This window comes from Perca fluviatilis, chromosome 22 (assembly GCF_010015445.1).
Source record: "Perca fluviatilis chromosome 22, GENO_Pfluv_1.0, whole genome shotgun sequence".
NCBI lineage: Eukaryota > Metazoa > Chordata > Actinopteri > Perciformes > Percidae > Perca > Perca fluviatilis.
The window spans coordinates 16333875-16361357 of NC_053133.1; the positions used below are offsets into that span (position 1 = coordinate 16333875).

General features: G+C 39.1%; 5 protein-coding genes across 8 annotated transcripts in view; 4 read left to right on the forward strand and 1 right to left on the reverse strand.

Moving 5' to 3' along the window:
- Positions 1 to 17: 17 nt before the first annotated feature.
- fam162a (family with sequence similarity 162 member A) lies at positions 18 to 3676 on the forward strand. 2 transcript variants are annotated; one of them, XM_039789829.1, is made up of 5 exons: positions 18 to 177; positions 1122 to 1220; positions 1893 to 2004; positions 2554 to 2662; positions 2847 to 3676. In XM_039789829.1, exons 1-5 carry the CDS (start codon positions 135 to 137, stop codon positions 2961 to 2963), a joined length of 480 nt encoding a protein of 159 aa, XP_039645763.1. In that variant the 5' UTR covers positions 18 to 134; the 3' UTR covers positions 2964 to 3676. The 2 variants fall into 2 exon arrangements, with proteins under 2 accessions (XP_039645763.1, XP_039645764.1); XM_039789830.1 differs by having other exon boundaries at positions 26 to 104.
- A 1561-nt stretch (positions 3677 to 5237) lies between these two features.
- kpna1 (karyopherin alpha 1 (importin alpha 5)) lies at positions 5238 to 12198 on the reverse strand. Its single transcript, XM_039790932.1, has 15 exons — positions 12190 to 12198; positions 11146 to 11272; positions 10274 to 10407; positions 9904 to 10017; positions 9693 to 9792; positions 9109 to 9203; positions 8778 to 8909; positions 8482 to 8570; positions 8272 to 8371; positions 7913 to 8076; positions 7620 to 7698; positions 7384 to 7509; positions 6987 to 7114; positions 6152 to 6327; positions 5238 to 5972 (listed from the first exon to the last, which is right to left on the reverse strand). Exons 1-15 carry the CDS (start codon positions 12196 to 12198, stop codon positions 5785 to 5787), a joined length of 1761 nt encoding a protein of 586 aa, XP_039646866.1. The 3' UTR covers positions 5238 to 5784.
- A 646-nt stretch (positions 12199 to 12844) lies between these two features.
- LOC120552111 lies at positions 12845 to 15726 on the forward strand. Of its 2 annotated transcripts, none has more exons than XM_039789824.1 (8): positions 12845 to 12938; positions 13046 to 13159; positions 13317 to 13461; positions 13566 to 13679; positions 14445 to 14589; positions 14708 to 14856; positions 14969 to 15105; positions 15317 to 15726. In XM_039789824.1, the coding sequence occupies exons 2-8, from the start codon at positions 13060 to 13062 to the stop codon at positions 15466 to 15468; spliced, it is 942 nt and encodes a 313-aa protein (XP_039645758.1). In that variant the 5' UTR covers positions 12845 to 12938; positions 13046 to 13059; the 3' UTR covers positions 15469 to 15726. The 2 variants fall into 2 exon arrangements, with proteins under 2 accessions (XP_039645758.1, XP_039645759.1); XM_039789825.1 differs by having other exon boundaries at positions 14532 to 14589.
- A 1631-nt stretch (positions 15727 to 17357) lies between these two features.
- On the forward strand, positions 17358 to 19302 carry LOC120552710. Its single transcript, XM_039790933.1, has 7 exons — positions 17358 to 17457; positions 17601 to 17745; positions 17895 to 18008; positions 18136 to 18280; positions 18436 to 18584; positions 18684 to 18823; positions 19151 to 19302. The coding sequence occupies exons 1-7, from the start codon at positions 17358 to 17360 to the stop codon at positions 19300 to 19302; spliced, it is 945 nt and encodes a 314-aa protein (XP_039646867.1).
- A 2519-nt stretch (positions 19303 to 21821) lies between these two features.
- si:ch211-161h7.4 overlaps positions 21822 to 27483 on the forward strand; it is an 11382-nt gene continuing 5720 nt past the window's right edge. The window contains exons 1-10 of one of the 2 annotated variants that reach the window (XM_039789822.1): positions 21822 to 22364; positions 22748 to 22791; positions 23172 to 23236; positions 23328 to 23473; positions 23958 to 24018; positions 24937 to 25141; positions 25282 to 25371; positions 25608 to 25688; positions 26181 to 26357; positions 26871 to 27483. The exon at positions 26871 to 27483 is cut by the window's right edge and continues 100 nt beyond it. In XM_039789822.1, coding sequence (XP_039645756.1) covers positions 22341 to 22364; positions 22748 to 22791; positions 23172 to 23236; positions 23328 to 23473; positions 23958 to 24018; positions 24937 to 25141; positions 25282 to 25371; positions 25608 to 25688; positions 26181 to 26357; positions 26871 to 27483 — 1506 coding nt within the window. In that variant the 5' untranslated portion in view covers positions 21822 to 22340. Of the gene's footprint in view, positions 22365 to 22747; positions 22792 to 23171; positions 23237 to 23327; positions 23474 to 23957; positions 24019 to 24936; positions 25142 to 25281; positions 25372 to 25607; positions 25689 to 26180; positions 26358 to 26870 lie in introns of those variants that run through there. The other variant, XM_039789823.1, reaches the window with a different exon arrangement.

Sequence of the window (27483 nt, forward strand, 5' to 3'; positions counted from 1 at the left end):
TGTGACGGGGGTCCTGTTGGTAAATGTTAAAAGCGCAGTTAGTTGACTTTCAATACCTGACGGGAGACTGAGGTGTTACGCAGTTTAATGGATTGATAGACACGGTATAGCTTATTTACTTTAACATAAAGAGCATGAATTTCTTCAGATCTCGGATTTCCATTAGCAACTTTATAGGTTCGTATCGATACATTTGATCTATGTGTTGTTTTTGATTAACTGGCTAGTCTCGCATTGTCAGACCTCCAGCGCTGTAGAGTAACTTTAAAGCTTTCTCCCACTTGACTTAATCGTTATAACCTTAGAAATCGTACATGCTATTATATATTTGGTATTTTTACCACTCGTTCTTTGAATGTCAAATATCATAATTCGATAAAATTATTCTTACGTAGCTATAAAAGGTGTCATTCAAAATGTTCAATACTGATACCGGCACCGATACCATGAATTCGATACCGGTTCTTGAACGAAAAATATAAAAGCCTTACTAAAAAACTTTGCCCTAGCAAACCTTTTACAATTATTATTATTATTATTATTATTATTATTATTATTATTATTATTATTATTATTATACAATATTTCTAGACTTTGTTATCCTGACACACCTCTGTTTTATTATGAAAGTGGCCAGCACACCTTCATGTTATTATGAGGTATCTTGTGGGAACTATTTTGTTTATGTAAAATTTGTTGTTGTGATACTTTGGCATGGATTAGTTAAGTGTTTTATGATTAGAGCTGAAATGATTAGAACACAAAATAAATCAACAATAGCTTAATCATTTAAGTAACTTTACACAAACAATATTTTGCCGTTCCAGCCTCTTAGTTGTGATTATTTACTGCTTTTCTTTGTCTTACTTGATCGTAAACTGAATATCATTAGTTTTCGGGCTGTTTGACGAGACAAACCACTTCAGTAGGCCTATGTAACTTTGGGCTATTGAGATGGGCATTCTTTTCTATTTTCTGACATTTTATAGCCCAAATGATTAGTTGAGAAAATACTCATCAGTTTAACTAATATCAAAATAATAGTTAGACCTAGTTATTATTCCTCCATCCAATATACTCATGTTTTTCTTATTTGCATTTTTTATTTTTTATCTCAACAGGTCAGAGGTGCAGACAGATCACTGAAACATGGAGCCATAGAGGGATGTGCAATAAACCACAGGAGGCCAAAGCAGAGCCTCCTGCAGCTCCAGCACAAGGTAGAGTTTTGGATCATAGGCAGAAATCCTTATTCATTTTCTATCACACATGTATTCTGTTCACCTGTAATTCAGAATACTGTTACACATCTGATAAACTTGGACAAGACCTAGGCAATAGGTGTATATAAATATAGAATAGGAAAGTGTGTGTGTGTGTGTGTGTGTGTGTGTGTGTGTGTGTGTGTGTGTGTGTGTGTGTGTGTGTGTGTGTGTGTGTGTGTGTGTGTGTGTGTGTGTGTGTGTGTGTGTGTGTGTGTGTGTGTGTGTGTGTGCATTTATTTGTCTTGTAAGTCACACATGCTTCAATCAGACAAGCAGTTCAGTCCTACAAATTCCCACTTAATCAGAGAAAAGGATCGCCAAACAGGAACACGGAGAAGAGGTTTTCATTTGGGATGAGCTGTAACTATTTTAAGTTGTAAGAAAGTTGTATTCCTCAGAATATCACAGACATATGAAACCTCCCCATAATGATTGTCATAGGATTTTGTACATCACAGATCACTTGTTATCATAGCAAGTGTGTGAAAGTTTTCCTTAGTCCCAGAGGGAGGAGGGACACAGGATGTGAGGTTACAATCTGGGGTGATGGAGCTAATGAATGGGGCTTGTGAAACCGAACTCTGTCAATTCTTTCTTCAAAATGAACGTGTGCTTTCTTTTATACAGCCCCTCGTGCCGCGTTCAGACTCCCCGGCTACAGACCCTCAAATCTGGACAAGAAGATGCTGGTCTGGTCTGGACGCTTTAAGACAGCAGACCAGATACCGGAGCTTGTGTCGTAAGTAGCCTCTTCCTGTTTATGCCAGACCACCCAGCACAATCTCATCTGATTGGCTCTTTGCATGATTTAGTTAGGCTGCATCACAAGAACAGAGCTAACTAACTGGATGAGTGGTGGTGCTGCTGTGGGTAGCTGATGTTCCAAGATGGCTACGGTTCAAACAAGGCGTCTGTCTTTGGCTGGAGGTAATTACTGTGGTTACTGAAATCGGGGTGGAGATCATATCTGATCTTCAGTGATAAAAGACCTGATTGTCACGCATACAAACTGCAGACCTCCGACCTCTTGCATCCCCAATAAACCAAGACGGGGAAAAAATTGTAATTAATGTTGACATAAGAGACTGAGAGAAGCATAAATAGCTGGTGGTGACTGTTGCCATTATGGTCATTGCACATTACTTGTGTGCTGAGCTTAAAAACAGCAAGTATCAACAGAGCCTACTTGTTGATGCGTTCTCCATTGTTTTTGATTACAATATTGTTTTTTGAAGCATTCAATCTGGCTACAATGACACTGGTTTGTGCACCTGCCTGTGTTCCACAGGTTTGAGATGATTGATGCTGCCAGAAACAAAGTCAGAGTGAAAGCCTGCTATGTGATGATGGCGACCACAATAGCGGCCTGTCTGTTGATGGTGTTCCTGGGCAAACGGGTGAGTGACACTATACTGTATGACTGCATTGTTTTTCTCCAGTATCTGTCTACAAGGAGGGGAATCTTAGTTGAATGGTTAACAACAATGTGAAGGAGCAGTTTTGTCCCTGCCTTTGTTGCGCACACACAACAAATCCAAGTTTTTCAGATCTTATCTGTAATGTGTCTGATTTTTGTCACAGGCTGTAGGCAGGCATGAGTCCCTGACAGGTCAAAACATGGAGAAGAAAGCTAGATGGAGGGAAGAACTACAAAGAGAGAAGGAAGCTGCTATTGCCCTGTCTGAGAAGGCTCAGTGATGGAAGACAACTACTCCCTGCACAACCCCCCGCCCCCCAATATTGGGCCAATAGAGTCCCCCTTCTTACTGTATATCATGACATCAGAGCTCCCTCCTCCCATCCTAGAGAGCAACCAAAAGACATAGCAGTTAATACTTTTGCAACTGGGAGATTGTCCTTAACACACAACTATGTATTCAGCAATTTTTGAAACCTAATGTAAGGTTTTACCTTTTCAGTGAATATATTGAGGTTATAAACTGAACAATTATTGTGGCATCAGTATTTGGTTGTATCAGGAGAATGGAAACACACTGACTTTGTGATGGAGCTTTTAGGAGTTTTATAATTAATTCCTGCCATTTACTATGCAGCAAAATAACAATTTTCAGACAAATTAATTTAACAGATACTCCAGTTAAATTCCTTATCTAGCAAATGTTCAACACATACCTCTCAAGCTCTCAAACATAAATGCCTTATGTGTCCTGTTTTTTTTATTTTTATTTGCCTCATAGGCAACTGTCTTGTGAAGAAAGCCCTGAAGAGTTTCAGATGCTTGTTTTCTTAAGAGAACTTCAAGAAAGAGACATGATTCATCTGCACAATGGTCTATTGTGTCCTGCTATTCATGTAATTTGACAGGTTTGTTCATGACTGATGGGACATCTGTTTGTATATAGTGAGCACCCCAAAAAAAATCACTTTAATAAAGTATTGCTTCTTGAGAATTCCCATCTGATTTAATGACCTGATCTGGTTTCATATAAACTCTTAAGCCCGATGTCTAAATAAATCTTTTCATTCTTCACTGTAGACCAAACTCTTAGTTGAGAAAACACTGCAGATTAATTAATATAAATGAGCATTAGTTGCTGCTTTACAGAGGTACATTTTTTTTTTTAGCCGTATAGCAGTAATTTGATTAAGGAAAAATGCTTTTCAAAAAGATTCACCCTGTACACAAACTACAATGAAACTGATTCACTTACACTGTGGTTCATGAAACGGCTTTTATGCAAATGGCATAACAAGGGACAGTTGCACAAACTCAATACAACAAACAGTAATTAACATATAGAGCTGGTCATCTCTTGCAGAGATTTTGATAAAAGTAAGCAATGTTAAGAGAACTTGGTAAACAAACATTTGTTAAGGTAGGTGATCACCAGTATTTTCAAGCTTTTATCTGGATTTCTGTTTAAATTATCTAGGATTCCTGTAGAATTAGGATTATGGCACAGCAACATGGCAGATGCTAACCCCAACTAAAAAAACATTGTTTCTAAAAAAAAGGCCAACTTTAGACCAAATAGCTGACGTGTAGATGATATGGCATGATCAAATTGGAAAATACTACCTGAACCGACTGCTCACAGCTAAAACAGAAAATTTTCTGTGAGTCTGGTTTACTTTGTCACAATATAGTTCTTCTAGCTTTGCTGAGGCAGCATGATCTACTGGTTGTAATTAGTGTGCTAAGATTTTCAGTGGGAAGGGTAAACGGTAAAGTACATTGTAATCCTCGTCATACCAGAAGGGGACCGAGGATTCAGACCACACGTCTTTAAACCTTGCTTCCCGAGGAAGCGTCATGAACCAATTAAATAGTTAACGTAAAAACTACGGTATATTCTCGAAGAGCAGGCATCAGTCCTGAACTAAAGTGCTGCAAATGAAATGCAATTATGGTAAGATAATACAAATTCCCGCTGGTCTGCTGCTGGACAGAATCCAGGGTTAAATAGTCTGTTTTGTCTCGTCCAAGTCTGTGTAATGGTCTCAGTGCGAGGGAAGACTCAAATTCCCATGGTTCCATGGGGTTATTCACATCACACCAGAGGCAGTCTAAACTCTTCAGGATGAAGCCTGTGCAGGTGGAAAGTCCCATTACTGGATATAAAGGAATGCATGATATGAGATCCAGGAGGGAACGCAGAGCAGCCTGGTATGTCACTGACAAGCTCCACCCCTCAGCGACAAGGTCAAGTTCCTAATTTGTCCATCTGTGGGCACTTATCCAATGGCCAGAGAGGAGGTGATGGAATTCAACCTCCGTTTTTGAGTCGTGGAAGTGCCTTCTGTAGAGGTTAGTAGAGTCCTTGGGTTGGGGTTGGGACTGGCGACGTGGCCCCAGTGTGGGCAGTTCAGTCTGAAGACCACAGTCAAATGTGGTCAACGTCTCATGGTCAGTCCAGTGTTTAGGTTAGATCATTCTTCTCTGTGTGTGTGTGTGTGTGTGTGTGTGTGTGTGTGTGTGTGTGTGTGTGTGGGGGGGGGGGGGGGGGGGGGGTGTGTGAATATAAAAAAAAAAAAAAACGTCCATGTTTGTCTGTCTTGTGAGTCATTAATGCTTCAAATCAGACAAGCAGTGCAGCAGTCCTACAGACTCCCACTTATTGAAGACAGGGATTGCCAATCCTACGGCAAGAAGTGCTTTTTTGGGATGAGCTGAGGAAATCCACAAAGTACAACAGAGGTGGTGTAACAGGGACAATCTGCTAGTAGGAGACGCTGGGGCCTGAGCAGGTAGGTGGGGTTCAGGCGCAGAGGTGAGCTCAGCGCAAGACAGAATGATGAGTGAAACCTTTACAAACTGGCTGACAAGACTGCAGAACTTCACCCACGTTGGACGTACGCGCACACACGTGCTCCTGTAATGTTACATTTTTCATAATCATGATAATGATTAAATCAAACTCTCTGACGATGAGAAGGGAAGGAGGAGGGCAGCTGAGAGTTTACTCGTAACCCTTGATCGTGGCAGTGGGCAGAGAGTAGGGAGAAATGAGCAGAGGTGAGGATGAAGGTGAAGCACATGGGGAGGGAGGATTGAGCATTATAGCTGGAAGCCTTCCATCGGGGCCTCGCACTGCTGGAAGAGGAACTGCTGCTGCTGCAGATCAACGGCTGGAGCCAGAGACGGGTCCTCGTCTTCAGTGTTGAAGTAGCGCTCGATAAGGTCGAAGGCTTTCTGGTAGATTTCCTGGTTCTCGTGGCCCTGCAGGAACTCCAACTTGTCCAGACCTGAGAGGAAGCGAGGTAGTGCTGGATTAATTAACTGCCAGCAATTAAAATCATTTCAGATTATTGACTTTTCTGCATCAAGATATAATCTTCCATACATTAACTAAACTTTATGTTCTGATCCGTCCACTAACAGACAGATTGATTTGATTTAGTTTTGTTGTTGCATGGACACTTACCATAGGCCTCTTCAATGAGTGCACAGTAAGGGTTGATGCCTCCTCCCCTCTTGGCCTCCAATTCCCCCAGTCGCAGGATGTTTTCTAGGCCATTTAGAGCCACCTGAACTATTTTGGAGTCCATAAGTGTGAGTAGGTCACACAGAGGTTTTATACAGCCGAGATCCACAAGGTGCCTGCAGGGGGAAGTACACACCCAGATACAGAATCAAACTTCCCAAAAAACAACTTCAAGGTCTTTGGATCAACAATGGACACAAAGCATGATGCGTAAACCACACATAGTGCATCAAAAGCTAAACCTACACCACAGTCATACCAGCTGAAGGAATGTCTCCCTACTATCTTAAAATATTTATTTATTTATGAACATTTATTAGAGGATCAACCCCATGAGATGCAACATCTCGTTTTCATGGGGGTCCTCCGGATCACGTACAGAGCAACAGAACAGAATATTAATACAAGTGTTCATTTTACTATTCCTATCCTATATAAGTTCCCGTTTCCCCCTATCATGTCGCAACGCATGCTGTATGTTAGTTTTTTTGGATATTGTTTGTGGATTTTCTCAACTTTTATTCATTTGTCAGTTTTTAAATACAAACTCACCTTGCTGTGACTTATTATAAAACAATGCCCTAAATAAAAAAGGAACAGACTACTACATACCTTTATGAGCATTACTTCTACATATGTGAAAGAGCCAAATGCTAACACTGTATTATTTCTGATCTGTGGTGTGAGTTAGTAAAGGAACAAGCCACAGTCCAATGTATGGAAGAACTTGGATAAAACTGTCTGTATACTGTATGTTAAACTGCATCAATCTTACCTAATTTGCTCTGCAGAGCCCCCTGAGGTGGCATTGGTTATGGCCCAGGCTGCCTCCTTCCTTGTGCGAAACTCAGCTACCTGCAGGATAGTGATGAGAGGAGGCAGCAGGCCTGCATCTATCACCATCTAATAAGAGGGAAAACGACTTGATTAGATCAGGAAATGTTAATGCTTAATATTCATCCTCAACGTTCCAAGTTATTCTGTGGAATGCCACACACACACACACACACACACACACACACACACACACACACACACACACACACACACACACACACACACACACACACACACACACACACACACACACACACACACACACACACACACACACACACACACACACACACACACACACACACACACACACACACACACACACACACACACACCTGTATTTGTGCTCGGTTCCCTGCAGTGATGTTGGAGATCGTCCAGCAGGCTTCCTTCTTGATGGACTCCTTGGGGCTACTCAGGAGGTGAAGTAGGGACTGCAGCGCTGAACAGTTTAAAATCACCTAGGCAACCACACAAATTACACACAAAGTCAGAAATATTCATCTATAAGTATTAGATTACCTTCTCCAAAAGAAGTATAATTCTATGTGTGTGTACATGCTGCCATTACCTGTGTCTGCAGATCATCTCCAGTGACTATGTTTCCAACAGCTCGCAGTGCAGGGGATACCACCTTATAATCAGAGTGCCTGGAAATAAGCAGAATTGTAATGTGTGATCACTCAGATGTTGTTTACGAAGCTTGCTCCAGTCACGACACACCCACATCTGGATTGTCGGATGGTACACATGGGAAATTCTGTATCTGTCTGCGTCAGAACATCGCTCTTCTCCAACAGTAAATATCTAAGTTGCGTCTAATCTTTTAGAATTAGAGTATACAGTATGTGTTTAAATTCTTACATCAGCAACTCCACCAGCCTGCGACAGACTCCTGAGTCAATAACGGCCTGGATTTTATCATTGGGGCCATCAGATAGGTAGGAGAGTGCCCAGCATGCATCAGCCAGGATGTCTGTGTCATTGACGAACAGCAGCCAAGACAGCACACTGAGACACGGAGACACCTGGGGAAAAAGAGACATGGTGGCAGGGTTAGAGCAACATGTTAGTGTTAAGTCCAATGGGAGTAACGGTTTTCCACTTTAGATATATAACTTCATTTGTGTCAGCTTGTGTCCTTGAAAAGTGAGATACGATGTACTTTAGCAATCTGAGAAGTGTGCTGTTGCCATAGTGATATGTTTATCTTGGCAAATTACCTTAGTGAAGTCTGGAGGTGGGTTCTTTCCTCTGCACAGGTTTGAAAGCGCCCACACTGCATTCCTCATCATAGTTAGACGATTCTGTTTGGCTAATAACCTGCAAAAGCAGCATATTTTACTGAGAATACAGGATTTAAGTTGCTCTTTATTTGTTTACGTGTAATAAGATTTAAGATGAAGACAATAAGACACTGAGTTGCTACTTACTGCACCAGGGAAGGCAGAATGTTGCAGTCTATGACAAAGTCTCTGCATTCTGTGCTATCTCCTGCGATGTTTCCCAAGGCCCACACTGCCTGATGGTCAAAGCAATTATTTAGGGCAGTCAATAAACAACATTCAAATGTACAATATTCAGCAGGTTAACTAAATATATGTTGTTATTTACATCAAAGTTATAATAGATAAACATAATAAAAGAAGATGAGGTGAATATCAGTGGGGAGACAATTGGCTAATCGTGATAACCAGAAAAACCACTGGTATGTCTGAATCCTCCCTACCTGTTCCTGTACGTCTTCGAAATCCGAGCTGAGCATCTCTATGAAAATGGGCACAGCTCCTGCCTGGATTACCACCCGAGTCTGATGGGATGTACCTGATGCAATGTTGGTCAACACCCATGCAGCCTCAAACTGAAACGATACATTTCATATATTAATATAAACAAATATATTTAAAATGTATTATATACTGATCACTCAGATTAGATATAAACATTTAATGTGCAAGAAGAGTTCAGAGAAAAAAAATGCATGGAAAATAAAGCAGCTTCAAGCCTCCTCTGTTTAGTGCACACCTGCACCATTACTAAGACATACTGAGGAAATGTACCTGCAATGTGCAGTTTTCTCTCCTCTTTAGGAACTCAACAAAGCGCTCCACCACCCCTGGAGTGGCAATGACTTCATCGATGGGTGGGTTGGGCTCTGTGTGAGACATACAGTAAAGGTGGACAACATGACAAAAATAAATAAAAGCAATACTTATAGCATAATCTGGATATCAAGAGGTTAAAACATGTGGCCGGGTGGGGTCAGCGGGTAGAGCAGGCGCACATATACTGAGAGGTTTGTGCCTCGACGCAGAGGTCCAGGGTTTGAGTACGACCTGTGACGATTTCCTGCATGTCTTCCCCCTCTCTCGCTCCCCCCTTTCTCACCTAGCTGTCCTATCAAATAGAGGCGGAAAAGCCCCCCAAAAATTGTCTCTTACTGCTGCACCAAAGACAAGCTGGAGTGGCAGTTTCTCAAATAGTTTCATTAAAGAAAACTGCCTGTGTAACTGATTTACTCTATTTATATAATGTATGCATAAAATAGGGTATAATTTCCCATGCTAAAAAGCATTGCAATGTCATCCAGGCATTGTTGAAATCAAGATGCTATAGGAATAACAGCTATCTACAGCACTCTTACCTTTAGAAAGGAGCTTCCTAAAGCGTTGAGTGCCTATAAGCTGCTGCTCAGGAGTACTGGAGAAGATCATTTGAGTCATGTCTTCAGAGATCACCCCACCCTGTACAGCAAAGAAATGGAGATTTGATAAAACACAGATGAAATGCTGTCACATCTGACTTCATACGTATATTCAATTCATGTAGATGAGTAGCAGGATTTCTCTTCTTACCGTGAGTGGGTCCATGTTGTTAGCCTGGGACTCCAGATAGCCACTATCTGCCATCCCATCGTCCTCCGGGAGGCCATCATCCTCTACTGTGGCAACATTCCTCCTCTTGAAAAGCTGCAATAGAATAATATTTAAATAAATTATGTTAGTCTTTCTAAGTATATTTCCTCTTCACAATTACATCAATAGAAACACAGCATGGGTTCAAGTTTATTCCCTGACATTAGCAACACTGCATGGACAAATTTTCTTTTAACCATTAAGGCTGTTTAAATGCAATCTACCCTGAGACCAAATTCTACCTCCACAATAACATATTAAAACGTATCCTCTGCTGAGGTCTAAATTACGTCCTCCACACTTTGTTTACCTGTTCATCCTTCTTCTGCTTCCGAAGCTGTAGGCCTTCCTCTTCCCTCCTTCTTCTCATTTCATCTGTGTTAAGGGACTTGTTCTTGTAGCTCTTGAGTCGTGCATTGTCCTTACCCTGACTCATTGTGCAGCCTAGAGAGATACAAAAATATACATTATGTAGACAGACTTCGAGAAGGTTTGGAGAAAATGTTTTACCTTCCCAATCTGGAACTGACTATTGTAACGTTTCTGATAGATGGCATAATCCTATTCCACACCACTAATTGTATAACAATGCATGTAGCTATGTATGCAACTTCAGCCAAAGTATATTAGAGTTAGAGGTAAGTAGGGCACCCTTTACCAGTTTTCGGCATGTGTCAATTATAAGGATTACCAAAACAATCACTAACTAATGTAAAACTACCGTATGTAAACGTCAATAGGGCATCATCCTTTCAGCAAACACAGTTTAAACAATTGGGGCATCTAAGGATAGCTAGCTAGCAGGTTAGCTAGGTTAGCTTTGTGTCTTAGCTACCTGCGTTATTATAAATCCCACTGCCTTTACAAAACAAATCATTATAAGTATCTGGCGTGTTGCTTCCCCTTATCGATTCACAAATAAGCAAAGCACAAACAAATATTCAATTAATGAGGCACAGGTATACGGAAGGGCTAGCTACACTTTGTCAGCTAGCTAGCTAATGTCATAGCCGTTGTTAGCTGAAATAGCTAACGTTAGCTCTGAAATGTAACGTTAGCTCATGCGACAGCCCAATGTTTTCCAAATTTTGCCGACATTAGGAATTGAATAAGCTTCTGATTATAAAGCGTTACCATACATAGACTTCTAAATACACGTAACGTTACTTATTATTAACTGACCTGTCAAATTGGGCTCTGTAATCCCCTTGTTGTTATTCGCTAGGCCACCGTTTGTACTGCCGTCGCCGGTATGACACTGCGCATGCGTGATATCAAACGCACCCCGCACCCACAAAATTCCCCCGCACTTTATTTACACTCCGCCCCACCCACGCGACGCTTCTGCACACACACACACACACACACACACACACACACACACACACACACACACACACACACACTCACATATATATTTGTTTAGCAACACTGCGCTGGGTGCAGACTTTATTTCAAGGCCCAACCGCAGTGGAAGTGCGCACAACACGCAGCAACATAAACCTGACAGACCTGTGCAGAGGACCATAGCAGGAGCCAAGCATTCAACAAGGTTGGACAACTTCAAGGAGAACTGGATGGGTCCGTCGAAGTTGAAAGTTGTAACTGTTTTGAAGTGGACCAAACATGCTCCATGGCTCGTTTGTGCAGCTACACAAACAACAAATAACACCACATCATATGCTCACATGAACACAAGCGATAGACAGATATGCTACAATAAGCATCATGACCTCATTCTCGTTAGGCTATACCGCCCTCTTTTTCATCAAAAAATTACAAACAGCCTATTCAAAACGAATGATGAAAAGATGTGATAAAATAGCGTAACAACTAACAGGGACAGGAAAGAAAGTAAGGAAATAATGTGACAACATATATTTGTCACATGATCACAGGCCTAATCATCCATATTGTTGAAAACAATTGTTATACACATTTTAATAGTAAAGGGATAGGCTATGATAAAAGAGCAAAGCAAAGTCACAAGGGTACTGTTATAATGTACTCATTCATAATTATAAAAGAGCAAACAGATCTAGTTCAGCTGCTTTGATAAGGTGATACACTTCTGCTACTTAACAGGCAGCCTGGGAACCAGAACAATGACCCTGCTGAGAGAGTTACTGTATATCATAGATCTTATATTGTTGGATTAATAACTGATGCTTTAATGTGTAAAATGCATTTCAATGTTGTAGCTGGCTGCAGAGGAGGCTATGTTACCTTATTCATACCTACACGTTAGTTTAACAAGAACAATGTGACATATTCTATGTGTGGTCGTCATATCTTTTTTAATAAAAAATCCTAATCTGTGATGCAACTAGAGTAAAAAATAAAATATTTCCCTATGTGACATAGTGGATTCGAAGTATGGAAATAGTCAAGTAAAGTCCAATACTTCAAAATGGATAGTGAAAGTGAACACTTTTCACCACTAAATACTATATATATATAACAACATTTCGCAACATGAAGGAGACTTGAATAATTAAGGTAAGGTACAGTTGGGTCATGAAGCAGGAAGGCGTGGATCTAAATGTCACCCTTCCATAATACAATCTAGCAGGCAGCAGGCCAACATTTCATCAAACTCTAAAGATTAAGTTCTTCAAAGGTGTAATGATTCATTGAGTACCTGGTCTCACCTGCTGGTCCACAAACTGATTTGATTGGGTGAAAGATACCTGTTACCAAACATGAATACTGGGACAAAGTCCAGCTTTTATAAATGTTATGCATCAAGTCAGATTTTTATCTTTTTATTCATTCCGATACATTTAGTCCCTCATTTGAAAACACAAGGAGAAAGTCCGCAAACACTAATGATATAAGTTTCAAACAGGTACACGTGCTGGGGGGGTCATAAAAGCCTTACTGTTACACAACCAGCCCTTTTTAATGCAACAAAAGCCCCTTCGCTACAGGATTGTTTGTTCTGCTTTCATTGAAGAAGCACATTAAACGGAGAGGTACGTCAAAAGCTTCTTTATTCAACCAATTATAAGAAGGAATTATCAACATGGTATGTCCATATATTTACTTTATGTGTTTTAATTTATAATACTTGTGTTTTTAGATACATTTTCCACAATGGCAAAACACAACATTAGCCTTGTGATTGCCATTGTGCTGGCACTGCTTTTCTTCATCATCACTATGGTGTTCACTGCTCTGGCAGGGCCGGGAATATGTAAGTTTTAATGCTCCATTTGGGATATAATATTCCGTTATTTAATAAATAATAATAAATAACGTTGCAGCCTTTAACCTTTCAAGTGTGTAAAAATACCTTTCAGTAAGTAATTCTGTATCTATTTGTATTTTTTTTTTTTATTTGTGTCCTAAAGATCCATTTATGGAGACCACCAGTAATATTTCAGATGAGTTTGTAACCCAGATCACCCCAGCAGGATGGACCTTTACCATTTGGTCGATCATTTACATCTTTCTGGCTTCAGTGTTGGTCTACGTCCTCTCCGGCATCTTTAGGAAGTAAGAACCAGCCGGAATTGAATTGTCATGGTAATCTTTGTCTCCTAGATTGTATCTGGTATGCTGACGCAAACATTTACCTCTCTGTGATGTTCTTTCTTTAGGAATGCATATGGTTATGTCTACTGCAGCCCGGCTATTTTGCCACATGGATTTTTTGTGGCTTGGTGCTTGAATCTGAGCTTGAATACTGCATGGTTGTTCCTGTGGGACAGAAAGTAAGATAGGACCTTTTCTTCATTTACTTCGACTGGATTCAGTTTGCAATTTATTTCAATGTATAGAGGACAAGTTGAGTAACAATGGAATATACTTGTATATGTGTACTATACAAATTTGTTATGTGTGAGTTATAAGCAGATATATATATATATATAATTAGCACAGTTGTGTGTGACTGGATAATGGTTTTCTGCATCATTGTAATAAAATATACAGTACAGGCCAAAAGTTTGGACACACCTTCTCATTCAATGCGTTTCCTTTTTATTTTCATGACTATTTACATTGTAGATTCTCATTGAAGGCATCAAAACTATGAATGAACACATATGGAATTATGTACTTAAGAAAAAAGTGTGAAATAACTGAAAGCATGTCTTCAAAGTATCGACCCTTTGCTTTTTTTATTAATAAGGGAACAAATTCCACTAATTAACCTGACAAGGCACACCTGTGAAGTGAAAACCATTTCAGGTGACTACCTCATGAAGCTCATTGAGAGAACACCAAGGGTTGGCAGAGTTACCAAAAAAAGCAAAGGGTGGCTACTTTGAAGAATCTAAAATATAAGACATGTTTTCAGTTATTTCACACTTTTTTCTTAAGTACATAATTCTATATGTGTTCATTCATAGTTTTGATGCCTTCATTGAGAATCTACAATGTAAATAGTCATGAAAATAAAGAAACACATTGAACGAGAAGGTGTGTCCAAACTTTTGGCCTGTACTGTACATTATTCTATTTTTCATCCCTGTCAGGTTGATGCCTGCTGCACTGGCTTTCCTCATCCTAATTGCCTTGACTAACTACGTCATGATATTCTTCTCCTGCCATGGTCTCCACAGCTATGGCGCCTGGCTCAACAAGTACCACAAAGTAGACCTGTGGCTTCACCATGTGTTGGTTAGTATGGCGGCTCTTTTGCAAGGTTATGTTTACCTGTTTATCTCCTAGCAACATAATTTGTGCCAGCTCTGCAAATGTCTCTGCAGCTAAGTCTTTTCTGTTGTCTCTATTACAGGTTCAGAATGGTGTTGCCATATATGCAACATGGACAACCATTGCATCCCTAATTAACCTGACCATCGTGCTGACTTATGATGCAAACATGTCCCCGACGGACGCTGCCACCGCCTCACTCTCTGTTTTGACTGTCGTGTTGTTTGTGTGGTAAGTGCAAAGGAGATATTTTTGCAGATATTTCAGCGTTATCTTTAATAAGTTCATAAAAAATAAAAAAAACTACAGTATGTCGGGAGCAAATGTGCTTTATTTCTTGCAGGTTTTTCCTAGAAAACTTTGTCCTCGACAAACACGTGAGGTACATTCTCACCATTTACCCCACTGTGATCTGGGCAGTGACGGGGGCATTCACGAAAAACAATGCTGCAGAGCCTACTTGCAATAATATCTTCACTAGTAAGAAACTTAAAAAAAAACAAAATCTTTAATTTAAATTACATCAGCTGGATGCTTCATGTCTTTTTACATTCACTATTCTACAAATATTGCATTAACTATTATTGATTTTTTATAATGCAGTTACATATATACAGGTATTAAACCCCACTACAGGGGACAGATAGTATGCACACTAATGCCTCCCTCTTATATTTTCTTTCCAATATAGCTGTGCTGTTGGCAGTAGCCTGTGCTACTTTTGCTGGACGGGTATTTTTGGTCATCTATAAGCACATCAAAAAGCCATTTTACGTTGATCTCAGCCCAGAGAGCATGTCCCCGATGGAGATCGCTGAGAAGCAGAAAAAGATATTTAAGTAACAATGTTGAATGACTATTTGTTATGATAAACCTTTCTGTATCGATGCAGTATGACATGTATTTCTAAATGCTTTGTACTGTATATATTGTAATTTATGACTTTTGTGCCTGGGAGACACTGCTGCCATACGATGAAGCTTCTTATAATAAATGTGATATTAAATGATATGATGCTGAAGTCCAATTTAAGTTGTTTCACTGGAAAATACATTAAAGCTCTCTGAGTTGTAATAACATGCTAAATTCATTATTTCTTTCACCTGCATTTTAAATACAAATATGACAAATGGGGGTTATTGTCTGTTTTTGTTCATGCGTTTTGAGTTTTATTTTTTATACGGTTCAAATCCAATATGTCTTTTCCTCAATTTTCTGCTTTTGAAAATGATTTGTTGTATATATGAGACACAAAAAATGACTACAATTATTAAACTGCTAATGCCCCTGGTAGGTTATGAGGTGCAGTAATGACAACATAAAGAATCCTTTAATAAGAACCGCTGCATGTTTAACTGTCTAATCTTTCAGTGTAATTGTAGCTGTAAATGCCTGGCCCTTTTCAGTAAGAAGTAATGTTTTATGTGCTTTGCCATAACCCTAGTGTTACCAATACCTACATCCTTCTTCGTACTCTCTGCTTTGCTAATTTTATTCACTACATTTATCTCATAATTTGATACTTGCCTGGCACAATGAGCTTGAATCTCACAATTGGCATGGGGTACTTTCAATAAGATCATCTCTCAATGCAAATCAAACTAGCTAGGCTAACTGAAATAAAACCATGCCAGTCTCTAAATATGGTGAAGGGTATATGATGATGTGGGGCTATTTTAATTCCAAAGGCCAAGGGAACTTTATCAGGATGCATAGTATCCTGGATCCATGAAATAAGTGACTTTATAAAATAAAAATCTGCCTGCCTCTATGGGAAATTAACATATAATAGGGATGTACTTACTTATTCCCCCTGTATATTAAGGAAGAACATTTATTTATTTTTTCACGATACATTATTCATTCACAAAGAAAATTTATATCCTTAAAGGTTGGATTTTTCCTATTTTTTTAATTAAGGCATTAGATCAATTTCCAAAAGATGTTTTTTTATTCCTCTTTTTAGTCAACTTTAGCATGGATGTGTAAACTTATGCAAGCCACTGTATATAAGATAAGAGGTGCACGTGATGCTTTGAGTGGTCGTAAACCTCACTCTTACACAACTAGCTATTTTATACAATTGGCAGTCCCCCGTCCTCTGCACAGTTACTCTTGTTCTTCACACTGAGTCAGCTCACGAAGAGAAGAGCCAAGAAAGGTATGTCTTGTTTGACTTTATCAAGTCTTCATCACGTGGGTACTGCTTTTGTTTTGCTGCCAGCATTTTATTTCCCTGGAGGAAGCTTAGCGTGCATCAGTGGCACGTGGACCTTTCTGAAGTTACACAAGTAGTTTTGAAACTTGAAAAAAATTTTTTTATAGTAATTTACGTAGAATGACAGACTTTCTTTACGGTTTTTATGATGGCAATCTTAAAAAAAAACAGCTGGTGATTGATGAGAACAACACAACTTAGTGAAATTGTCTGAATTATTGGATATTATCACTTGCCAAGGTCAGAGGTCAGGTTCAAATGCAGGTCATAAAGTATAAAGGGATTACATATCTCCTTCAAGGACACATATTTCTGTACAAAACACTGTTTGCTTATTCAGTAAAAACACTACGATGTACCGAAGTAATCTTTTCTATATATTGTAAGTCTTGAATTTGTCTTCTTTTCATATGATGAAATATGATCTATGTGGTGATGATCAAGTGTTTTAACTTTTTTTTCTATTTTCTATTTTTTTTTTTTTAATAATTTTCATTGATCACAGTAGACCACAATGGGAAAACATAATCTTGGACGTCTTGCTGCGATAGTGGTGTCTGTTGTTGGCTTTGCAATAAGTTTGGTGTTCAATGGGCTGTCTGTAGTTGGAATTGGTGAGTCAAAGCTCTGTTAACTTATAGTATGTTAAGTAAGATTGTGAATGGGCACTATAAAGTTGTTGAGAAATCACAAATATTAGTTTAACATGTTACATTCCTCTCCATTCTCACTCATTATTTGCATTTCTTCACCCTAGGACTTTATGATACCACTACAGCTAATGTGTCTGCAGTGTTTGACACCCAGATCACACCTTCAGGATGGACTTTTAACATCTGGAGTGTAATCTACATCTGGCTGACAGCGATGATTATCTACATTGTTGCAGGACTTTGCAGAAAGTTGTGGCCAATGTTTTTTATTCTCTTGTTTAAAACCTTAAAATATTGTCAACCTTTTTTGATAGGCCATGTGTCTTTGGAATCCTTTTTTTTTGACATTTTTACCAACTCAGACAGACTGCTAGATTAAGGTTATTTTTTTCTTGTAGGAATGGTTATGGCTATGTCTACTGCAGCCCTGCAGTGTTGCCTTATGGATTCTTCATTAGCTGGTGCCTCAATCTGTGTTTCAATATTGGCTGGCTGCTTGTTTGGGACAGAGGGTAAGCGTCTCCAATGGCTTCTGTAATTATTCTTTGTAAATTAAGCAACCTATAAATTAAACTGTTGTATTTCATTTCATAAATACTGTAAATGTGTGTTTTCTGCTGTTCTTGTGCCTTTCCACAGAATGATGATTGCTGCACTGATTTTTCTCTTCCTGGTCATCTGCACAAACTACTCAATGATATGTTTCACGTGCCATGGACTTCATGTTTATGGAGCCTGGCTCAAGAAATACCACAAAGCAGACTTGTGGCTCCTCCGTGTGTTGGTTAGTATGACAAATGTACAATATTTGTATTATTAAGTGTATGCTAATGTGCCAGGTTATATGAGTCTATTGTGGTCATATGTCATTCAAATAACTGGGTTTAAGTGTACAATGTTTAAACCAAAAAGTGAAACTCTTTAATACCATCTTTGCAGGTTCAGAATGGTGTGATGATATACACAACATGGACAACCATTGCAACACTAATTAACCTGAGCATTGTACTGACTTATGATGTAAAAATGTCCCCAACGGATGCTGCAACCATTTCGTACTCTGTTTTGTCTGCTGTGCTGCTTGTGTGGTAAGTGCTCTTCACTTGTAAAATTGTTATTAGAGAAGCAATGTGCAGCATCATCTATGAGATTCTGAAGCAGCTGTGTTTGTGCTGCATGTTTCACAGGTTTGTTTTGGAAAACTTTGTCCTTGACAAACACGTGCGGTACATCCTCATCATTTACCCGGTTGTGATCTGGGCGCTGTCGGGAAACCTGGACAAAAACTACGATGCTAAATCACCCAGCCGCAATGGCATCTTCATTGGTAGGACACTACTGTAACTCTATATTAATAATATGGCTTGTAAACATCACATTAACGACATTTCTTCAGACTGATTTCCTGAAACATGATGGAAAGTAATATGAGTACACAATATTGATGAAAAATAATGAAGCACTTGTACTACTAAATACTAGTTATTTTGACTTTTTAGTATTACATCCACAGTGAATCAAGTAAAGAGTTATAGTTTTACCTCCAATGTATGAGGAAATATTATAATGATAATACCTCTTCAAAAATGCAAATAATCTTGGTGACCACAAACATCTGTTAAAATGTTGTACTAACTAGATTTTCTTCTCTTAGTTGTGCTGCTGGCGTTAGCCTCTGTACTGTTTGTCATCCGGATTGTTTTGGTGGTTTGGAGACACATCAGACAGCCGCTCTACACAGACATCAGTCCCAAAGCCATGGAACCGATGGAGATTGCTGAGAAGCAGAAAAAGATTTTCCGATAAACATTTTTATGATAATACACAATGACATTTGATGTGAGCTATCAGAAAATAGTTGTGCCATTATTTGGCATTACTTTCTTGATACTCATTAGAACAATTGTTGTGTTGTTGTAAATTTTAATAAATTTTGTCAAACTGATCACAGCGAACTAATTCAATTAGCAATATTCTTTTCAACTTTGGCTGACTGATATCTGAACCTTTTATGGCTCTTTTCTAACATATTGGTTGCTAACGCAACACATTAGGCTCTCTTAAGAGACTATTGGATCACTACTCAGAAAGACAACACTAATCATCCACCTTACACTCTATGTTTTTAACATTTCCCATATGCTACTTTACAGTATGTTAGTTTTGTATCAAATGCCAACTTATATGGCAATGCTAATTGTAGTTTTCTCATTTTGAAATATTCATGCAATTTATCATGCGTTATACCAACTGTTTTAACAGTTCAGCAGTGTGGGCTTTTATAAGGTGGCAGTTGAACAAGAATATCACAATTCAAGCAGATGTACAGTACAGGCCAAAAATTTGGACACACCATCTCATTCAATGCGTTTCCTTTATTTTCATGACTATTTACATTGTAGATTCTCACTGAAGGCATCAAAACTATGAATGAACACATATGGAATTATGTACTTAACAAAAAAGTGTGAAATAACTGAAAACATGTCTTATATTCTAGTTTCTTCAAAGTAGCCACCCTTTGCTCTGATTACTGCTTTGCACACTCTTGGCATTCTCTTGATGAGCTTCAAGAGGTAGTCACCTGAAATGGTTTACCAACAGTCTTGAAGGAGTTCCCAGAGATGCTTAGCACTTGTTGGCCCTTTTGCCTTCACTCTGCGGTCCAGCTCACCCCAAACCATCTTGATTGGGTTCAGGTCCCGTGACTGTGGAGGCCAGGTCATCTGGTGCAGCACTCCATCACTCTCCTTCTTGGTCAAATAGCCCTTACACAGCCTGGAGGTGTGTTTGGGGTCATTGTCCTGTTGAAAAATAAATGATGGTCCAACTAAACGCAAACCGGATGGGATGGCATGTCACTGCAGGATGCTGTGGTAGCCATTCTGGTTCAGTATGCCTTCAATTTTGAATAAATCCCCAACAGTGTCACCAGCAAAGCACCCCCACACCATCACACCTCCTCCTCCATGCTTCACGGTGGGAACCGGGCATGTAGAATCCATCCGTTCACCTTTTCTGCGTCGCACAAAGACACGGCGGTTGGAACCAAAGATCTCAAATTTGGACTCATCAGACCAAAGCACAGATTTCCACTGGTCTAATGTCCATTCCTTGTGTTTCTTGGCCCAAACAAATCTCTTCTGCTTGTTGCCTCTCCTTAGCAGTGGTTTCCTAGCAGCTACTTGACCATGAAGGCCTGATTCATCTCCTCTTAACAGTTGTTCTAGAGATGTGTCTGCTGCTAGAACTCTGTGCGGCATTCATCTGGTCTCTAATCTGAGCTGCTGTTAACTTGCAATTTCTGAGGCTGGTGACTCGGATGAACTTATCCTCAGCACCAGAGGTGACTCTTGGTCTTCCTTTCCTGGGGCGGTCCTCATGTGAGCCAGTTTTGTTGTAGCGCTTGATGGTTTTTGCGACTGCACTAGGGGACACATTAAAAGTTTTCGCAATGTTCCGGACTGACTGACCTTCATTTGTTAAAGTAATGATGGCCACTCGTTTCTCTTTACTTAGTTGATTGGTTCTTGCCATAATATAAATTCTAACATTTGTCCAATAGGGCTGTCGGCTGTGTATCAACCTGACTTCTGCACAACACAACTGATGGTCCCAACCCCATTAATAAGGGAAAAAATTCCACTAATTAACCCTGACAAGGCACACCTGTGAAGTGAAAACCATTTCAGGTGACTACCTCATGAAGCTCATTGAGAGAACACCAAGGGTTTGCAGCGCTATCAAAAAAGCAAAAGGTGGCTACTTTGAGGAATCTAAAATATAAGACATGTTTTCAGTTATTTCACACTTTTTTGTTAAGTACATAATTCTACATGTGTTCATTCATAGTTTTGATGCCTTCAGTGAGAATCTACAATGTAAATAGTCATGAAAATAAAGGAAACGCATTGAATGAGAAGGTGTGTCCAAACTTTTGGCCTGTACTGTATGTTGCTTCTCCAAGAGTCTAAACATCATGGACATTATCAAATATATTTTATATTTATTTTTTTGTTTGGGTTAAAATCTTTTTCAAAATATTACATAGTCATAGATGTTGGGTGAAAAAGTTAAAAGTTGATCATGCAACACAACCAAACTTAATAGAGATAAATAAAACAAAGATTATTTGATTTCTTGTTCTTGTTGCTTTAAAATCTGCATAGATTCAAAACAAACAAAAACATTAACCAAAATGTATCTTTCAATAACCATGATTAACCTGTAGGAGGCAGCAACGCGAAGCACCAGCTGTAGGCTTGGAGTCTGCCGGAAAATACGATATAGAGGAAGAAGAACACCCTGTGATTTGGAAGATTTGATTCCCTGAATTTGTCTTCCAGGCATCCATATCAATCCAAAACATTGACAAGCAATAAGCTCCATCAGTCGGATAGTTGCGGTTATGGTTTAGTTTTACTATACCCAAGTTGATGTTATAGTTTTAAAGCACAGGCTGCTATAAGCCTATACTGCCTATGCTTTAAGCAGCTGCCAATAGTGCTGCCTGAGAGGCTAAACGCAGGTCATACAGACCCCGGGCTCATAGTGCGCGGGTTATTTAGTTATTTACAAATAGTAAACTGCGCCGTTTTGCATCAACGGGCGATATAGCTAGCTAGCTCGCTCACCAGATTTTACATGATTACATAGTGGTTCCTTACTTGATTTTAGAGAGTGGATTCAAATAAATGCATTTCGGGAGCTAATCAAGTAGCTAACGTTAAGAACAGTTATTAAAAACAAAATGATAGCTAGCTAATCGTTAGCATAACCTAGCTAGGTATCGCTCTCGGAAACAGTCGTCTAACGCCTAAAGTTGGCCTAGCTAGCTAACCCAAATGGAGACAAATTACCCTACCTTGGTAAGTTGTTTGCAAAGTACCGTTAGCTAGCTCATGTTACAAATAAGGTTTTATAGTAGCTAACGTTAGCTAAAACCAACATCCATGACATGTCGTTAATGTTCAGTTTTTGGTGAAACGGTTTCAACTTCGTGGTCATTTTGGAGGCTTTAACGTTAGTTTGTGACGCTGTTAAATGGTAGTGCGCAACGTTATCACTGAGGGGTGTTTCTAATATATTGCCCATCTTATGTAACTGTAGCTTAGTTATAAGAACAAATTTGCATTCAATATTAGTAGTAATGTTTTAACTGGTAATCTTTTCTTCTAATTTGCAAAGGAACAAAATTACAGTAGTCGCTAACGCTAGCTAGTAACTTCCTTTACATTTTGTCTGTTCACAGAGGAGACCGAAGAGGAAACTCTGCTACCTTACAAACAAGGAAAGGTACGTTTGAAACAAATGTATGTAACTTACTCTCATGGATGTATTAAGAGAACTCTGTGAGTAAGTGTTTTAACAATAGAGCTGAAACTTGTGATGTCTGCAGTCGTTGCATGTTATACATATAATCATGTTTTATATAATTTTTACATCCCATGAGCTTGAGTGTGTTATTCTTACAATACACTCACACTTTCTGGGTGTAATCCCACTAATCATATTTTGTCACAAATAATGTATATATTATGTCTTTCCTACACATTTGCCTTTAGGGAGTTTTAAATAAGTTGTGTGCCTATTCAGTGGTGTTGAGTGGCTCAGCAGTTGTGGGAATTTTGAAACGTTCTTACAGCAATCATATTAACCCAACTATATGTTTTCAGTGCATCTAAACAATGGGAAGGAACACTGACATTGGGAGACATTGATAGGATTTTTGACGACTTGGGTGAGTTGAGTGTGTATTTGTTTTGCTTTAATATTTTGCCGTTTGTTTTGCATTTTGATTATGTTAACCTACATTTACCTCGTATTTTCAGATCCATCCTCACATGATAATGATGACCTATTGCCCCCATCTACTCTGCTCCAGACATTTGATATTGAGACAAACCAGTGTAAGAAAGAGACTTCACCTGTCCCCCTGGAACGACACCTAACGGAACAACTTCCAGAATGCCAAATGGTAACGTATAGTCCATCACTATAGGGACTTCTGCTAATATTACATATAAGTAGTCAAAACGTGTTTAACTCCTATGTTGGATAATAATAAAGGCGAAATATCTGAGAGGCAGTTTGATGCATCTTTTGAATGTAGCAGGCATGTCTCTGATGGTTTATTTTTATTTATTTATTCTTTTTGTTTTTTTTTACATGCAGAGGTGCTTAGTTTTGTGTTTTTTTTTTGTCACTGATAAGCACTGCTGTTATGCCTTCACATGGGAAAGGGCTGATGAGACAGTAGTTATACAAATGTATTTTTTTCCACTTTGAAATTTGATTTACTTCATCTGCCAGGCAGTCCCAAAATTTCCCTAAAACTTTTGCTTGGTTAGTAAAACAGAGGACTTCCACTTTCTGATTATGTGCTTGATTATAGACTCAGCCGTAGTGTGTGTGTGTGTGTGTGTGTTAAGTCTTTATCTATATGTTTTGTAACTCTTTAGGGTCCTAAGGGAGATGTACTACAACCTGCAACAAGGTCACTCAGTCCTAAACTAGACATTGGTAAGAGACTCAAACCTGTATTTAACTGAGTCAAACTCTCTAATTTCAACTAGGGGTGGTACGGTTCACAAAACCCACGGTTCGGTTCGTATCACGGTTTTAGGGTCACGGTTTTCGGTTCAGTACGGTTATTATTTTTTCTTTAACACTCCAGAATATACTTCAGCATATAGCTAAAATTAACATATTGAATGCATGTTGCACAAAACGTGCACACAGTGGCAGTTCTATATTGTTTTATTTCATCATAGGTAACGTGAAATCCAAAATGTTCCCACACACCAGACTATAAACGACGCTGGCACATCCTCCAGCTCTGGGCAGCCTCTCTCCCACTTGACATTTCTGCAGGTGACGTGACGTGACCTGCAGCGGCACCCCACTCCACTTGAGGAGCGGTCGACTCGGTGTCTCTCAAAATCTGATGAAAATCTTTTAAACTGACCTTTGTCGATCTGAAATGAAGACAGATTCAGCAACTGCATGGCCTATTTCTCGCTTAAAATGTTTTCAGAAACCCGTTTCGGTGAACTATTTTAGTACAATATGAGATCGTATTCTGAACGAGCCGCCATGACAGTCTGTTTTGAAATTTGGGACCAGCCAGACCCATGTGACGCAATCGTCCAATCAGCTGCCATGGGTTGCGTTTGTCACGCCCATCCCGCTCGTCATTTCCAGTAAGTCTTTTAACATAGGTGTCGAAAGTGGGCACTACGGCAGTAAGAGGTTAGTGCACATTAACAGTGTACTGACGAACCGTGCGGTACACACATGCTCCGAACCGAGACTAGCGAACCGAGCGGTTCGGGTGTTTTTTCATGAACCGTACCACCCCTAATTTCAACACATTAAATGTTCAGACTTGCACTTTTATTTTGTAGAAATGTTAAAGATGCTGCTTTTTTGTTGTTGCAGATTTGGACATCCCATTCAAAGCACATATGCCAGTGAAGACATCCAGCCCTATTGAAGAGAATATGGTTGTTGAAGAGCTAGACAATGAAAAAGACCAAGTTGCGTCCCCACTTCTCTTTGCCTGTGAAGATGAAGGAAAAGAAGAGGCAAATACAGAGCCTCTACTCATCCAAAACCCCCAGTGCAATGGACATGTCACAGATGAGTAAGGAATTATTAATGCATTCCATGCTGGAAATAAGTTGTTTGTATAAAGTGTAGGATTCCACTCACATCAAGAGTCAGTTCATTTTCACTGTAATTTACAGCACACTTATTTCAATTATTCTCCTTTCCTTTTAAAAGAGACGACTCTCAGTTGGAGTCTCCTCCAAGCAAGATTGTTTTAAGCAAACCCAAGATGTCCAGTCACAAGAACAAGGTGGAGGGATCATGGTAAAGGCCTTTTTAATTCTGAACTTAATGATTAGTTTGCTGCAAACGCCCAAATGCTCCATCAGTACCTGATGATTTCAATACACAAACAAGTGACCATTGCAGTATGAAGAGTCCATTTTGTGTTTTGATGTTCGACATTTAATTGTCTGGTATCTTTGTTCGTTACTTGGATGTTTGCCTTTTTAGATTTTACATTTATGTACATGCAATGTGTATTATTTTTTTTTCTGCAGCAAAGAGAGTCACCCAGTCAAAGAAAAAACACCCAAAAAACCTCCAGCACCTGTTTTGGAAGGCAAAATAAAAACCCCAAGGTAAGAAGTGCTGACTTTTTAATGTAAAGTTGCAGTTATTTTTGTGCAGTCAGGTTAGATCTAGTGACTTAACGACACTAGATAGTTTAAGGCCCATATCAGCATTCATTACCTTGTAGTAAGATTTACTATTTGCGTACAGTGTACTGGCTGATATTGAAGTTTGGCATCACTTGAATGGATGGTTATTAAAGAGTTGTTACAAAGATTTACTTTGGCAGAATATTTTATAGTTGTACAAAAAAGTAATTATAAATGTCAGTAAGAATATATGAAAAGTATAATTATAACATAATACAGTATACAATTTTATATATAAGTTAACTGTAAATGACATTATTGTTAATGGCTAAAGTATAAAATAGAAATGGCAACAAAAATGGGATAATACATTGAGTCAGGAAAAATATAGATGCATGTGCAGCCCAAAGAGTTGGGAAAGATGTATTGCATAAAATACTAATCGAGTCATTTCTTTTTGTCTATTCCCAGGCAAGAAAATGCAGGCCCACCTGTGTTAGCAGTAAGACAGGAGCCTGAACTTGCAGATCCTGAGAAAAAAATAGAAAATGTTCACATGCAGCCATCGGTGGAGTCCACCCGTGTAGGAAAAGACATGCCAGCGTTTCTTAAGAAGCTTAGAGATGCCAGACAGCCCAAACCAGCATGGTGAGTTTGTCGCTATGGTGCCTTATAGGGCTGCACGATATGAGGAAAATATGTGATACAGTTGTTAAATATTGCAGTAATGATATTACTTGCGATAAATAAAGTTATTAAAGTACACTCAGTTCTGCATTTCTACTGCTTTCAATATTCTTCTAAAATATAACAAAATGTTTGTTGAATTTAAAACCAACAAAAGGATACGTTCTTTTATTTAACAAATTAAACATTAAATATTATATTAAAGACACCACTAAAAAAAGTGACTGTTAGGCTACACTTTAAAATGTAGTTTTCTATTGATATTTTCTTTCAACGAAAAAAAAAAAAATCGGAGTGTCTTTAGCTATATGTTGCAGTCTTTCGCAATGTGTATATTGCGCCAGTTCATATCGCAATGACGATATATAGTGCAGCCCTAGTGCCTTCCTATTTGAAAATGGAAACAACTTAAATATACGTTTATAAAGTAAAGGCTCTTGTACTAATTAATAATCCATTATTTTGCCATTTTAGTTACAGGAGGTCACCTGTGAAAGTACCCACTCCTCCTCCTGAGCCAGAGGATGATTTCCTGATTCTGGAGGATGATAGACCACTTTGGTTTTCCATCCCAAGTAAAACTGCCACCAGTAAGAAACGGAGAAAAAGCAGGACTCTCATCAATGACAAGGACAGCTCAACAGACAAGGGCACTCAGGATAGCCCTCTAGAGACTGCACAAAAACCGCAGGATTCTGAACAGACAAAGAGCAAACTGGGAAGTCAAACTGTCAATCAGAAAACGAAGAAGGTGAAAGGGAAAAATGAGGTGATTGAGCCTGAAAATGATGAGGATGAATTGCCCAGTCCTGAGGATCCTCCTGCAGGTGACTTAATGGAAGAAGAGAAACCAAACAAAAAGAAACAAGTTAAAAAGGTACCATCTGAAGAACATGACAAGGAAGAGGAGCAACCTGAAGACGGAGTCAGCAGGGAAATGCATAAAGATCAACTCGCTCTGAAAATGGAAAAGAAAGCTCAGAAGTCTTCTGATATGAAGAGATCAAAGTCTTTAAAAGATGGAAATGAAAATGCCAAGAAAAGCAGGGCTACTAAATTGAAGGGGGCCAAAAAAGGGATGCAGGGG

Coding starts and splice junctions, on each gene's coding strand:
- fam162a (XM_039789829.1), top strand. CDS start 135: ATGAATTTCTTCAGATCTCGGATTTCCATTAGCAACTTTATAG. Junction 2,005..2,553: donor CAGATACCGGAGCTTGTGTC/GTAAGTAGCCTC, acceptor TGTGTTCCACAG/GTTTGAGATGATTGATGCTG. Junction 2,663..2,846: donor TGGTGTTCCTGGGCAAACGG/GTGAGTGACACT, acceptor TTTTTGTCACAG/GCTGTAGGCAGGCATGAGTC.
- kpna1 (XM_039790932.1), bottom strand. Junction 7,699..7,912: donor AGGCTGGTGGAGTTGCTGAT/GTAAGAATTTAA, acceptor GCTTATTTCCAG/GCACTCTGATTATAAGGTGG. Junction 7,115..7,383: donor GGAACCGAGCACAAATACAG/GTGTGTGTGTGT, acceptor CCCTCTTATTAG/ATGGTGATAGATGCAGGCCT.
- LOC120552111 (XM_039789824.1), top strand. CDS start 13,060: ATGGCAAAACACAACATTAGCCTTGTGATTGCCATTGTGCTGGCACTG. Junction 13,680..14,444: donor TTGTTCCTGTGGGACAGAAA/GTAAGATAGGAC, acceptor CATCCCTGTCAG/GTTGATGCCTGCTGCACTGG. Junction 15,106..15,316: donor TTGCAATAATATCTTCACTA/GTAAGAAACTTA, acceptor TTTCCAATATAG/CTGTGCTGTTGGCAGTAGCC.
- LOC120552710 (XM_039790933.1), top strand. CDS start 17,358: ATGGGAAAACATAATCTTGGACGTCTTGCTGCGATAGTGGTGTCTGTT. Junction 17,458..17,600: donor GCTGTCTGTAGTTGGAATTG/GTGAGTCAAAGC, acceptor TCTTCACCCTAG/GACTTTATGATACCACTACA. Junction 17,746..17,894: donor GTTGCAGGACTTTGCAGAAA/GTTGTGGCCAAT, acceptor TTTTTCTTGTAG/GAATGGTTATGGCTATGTCT.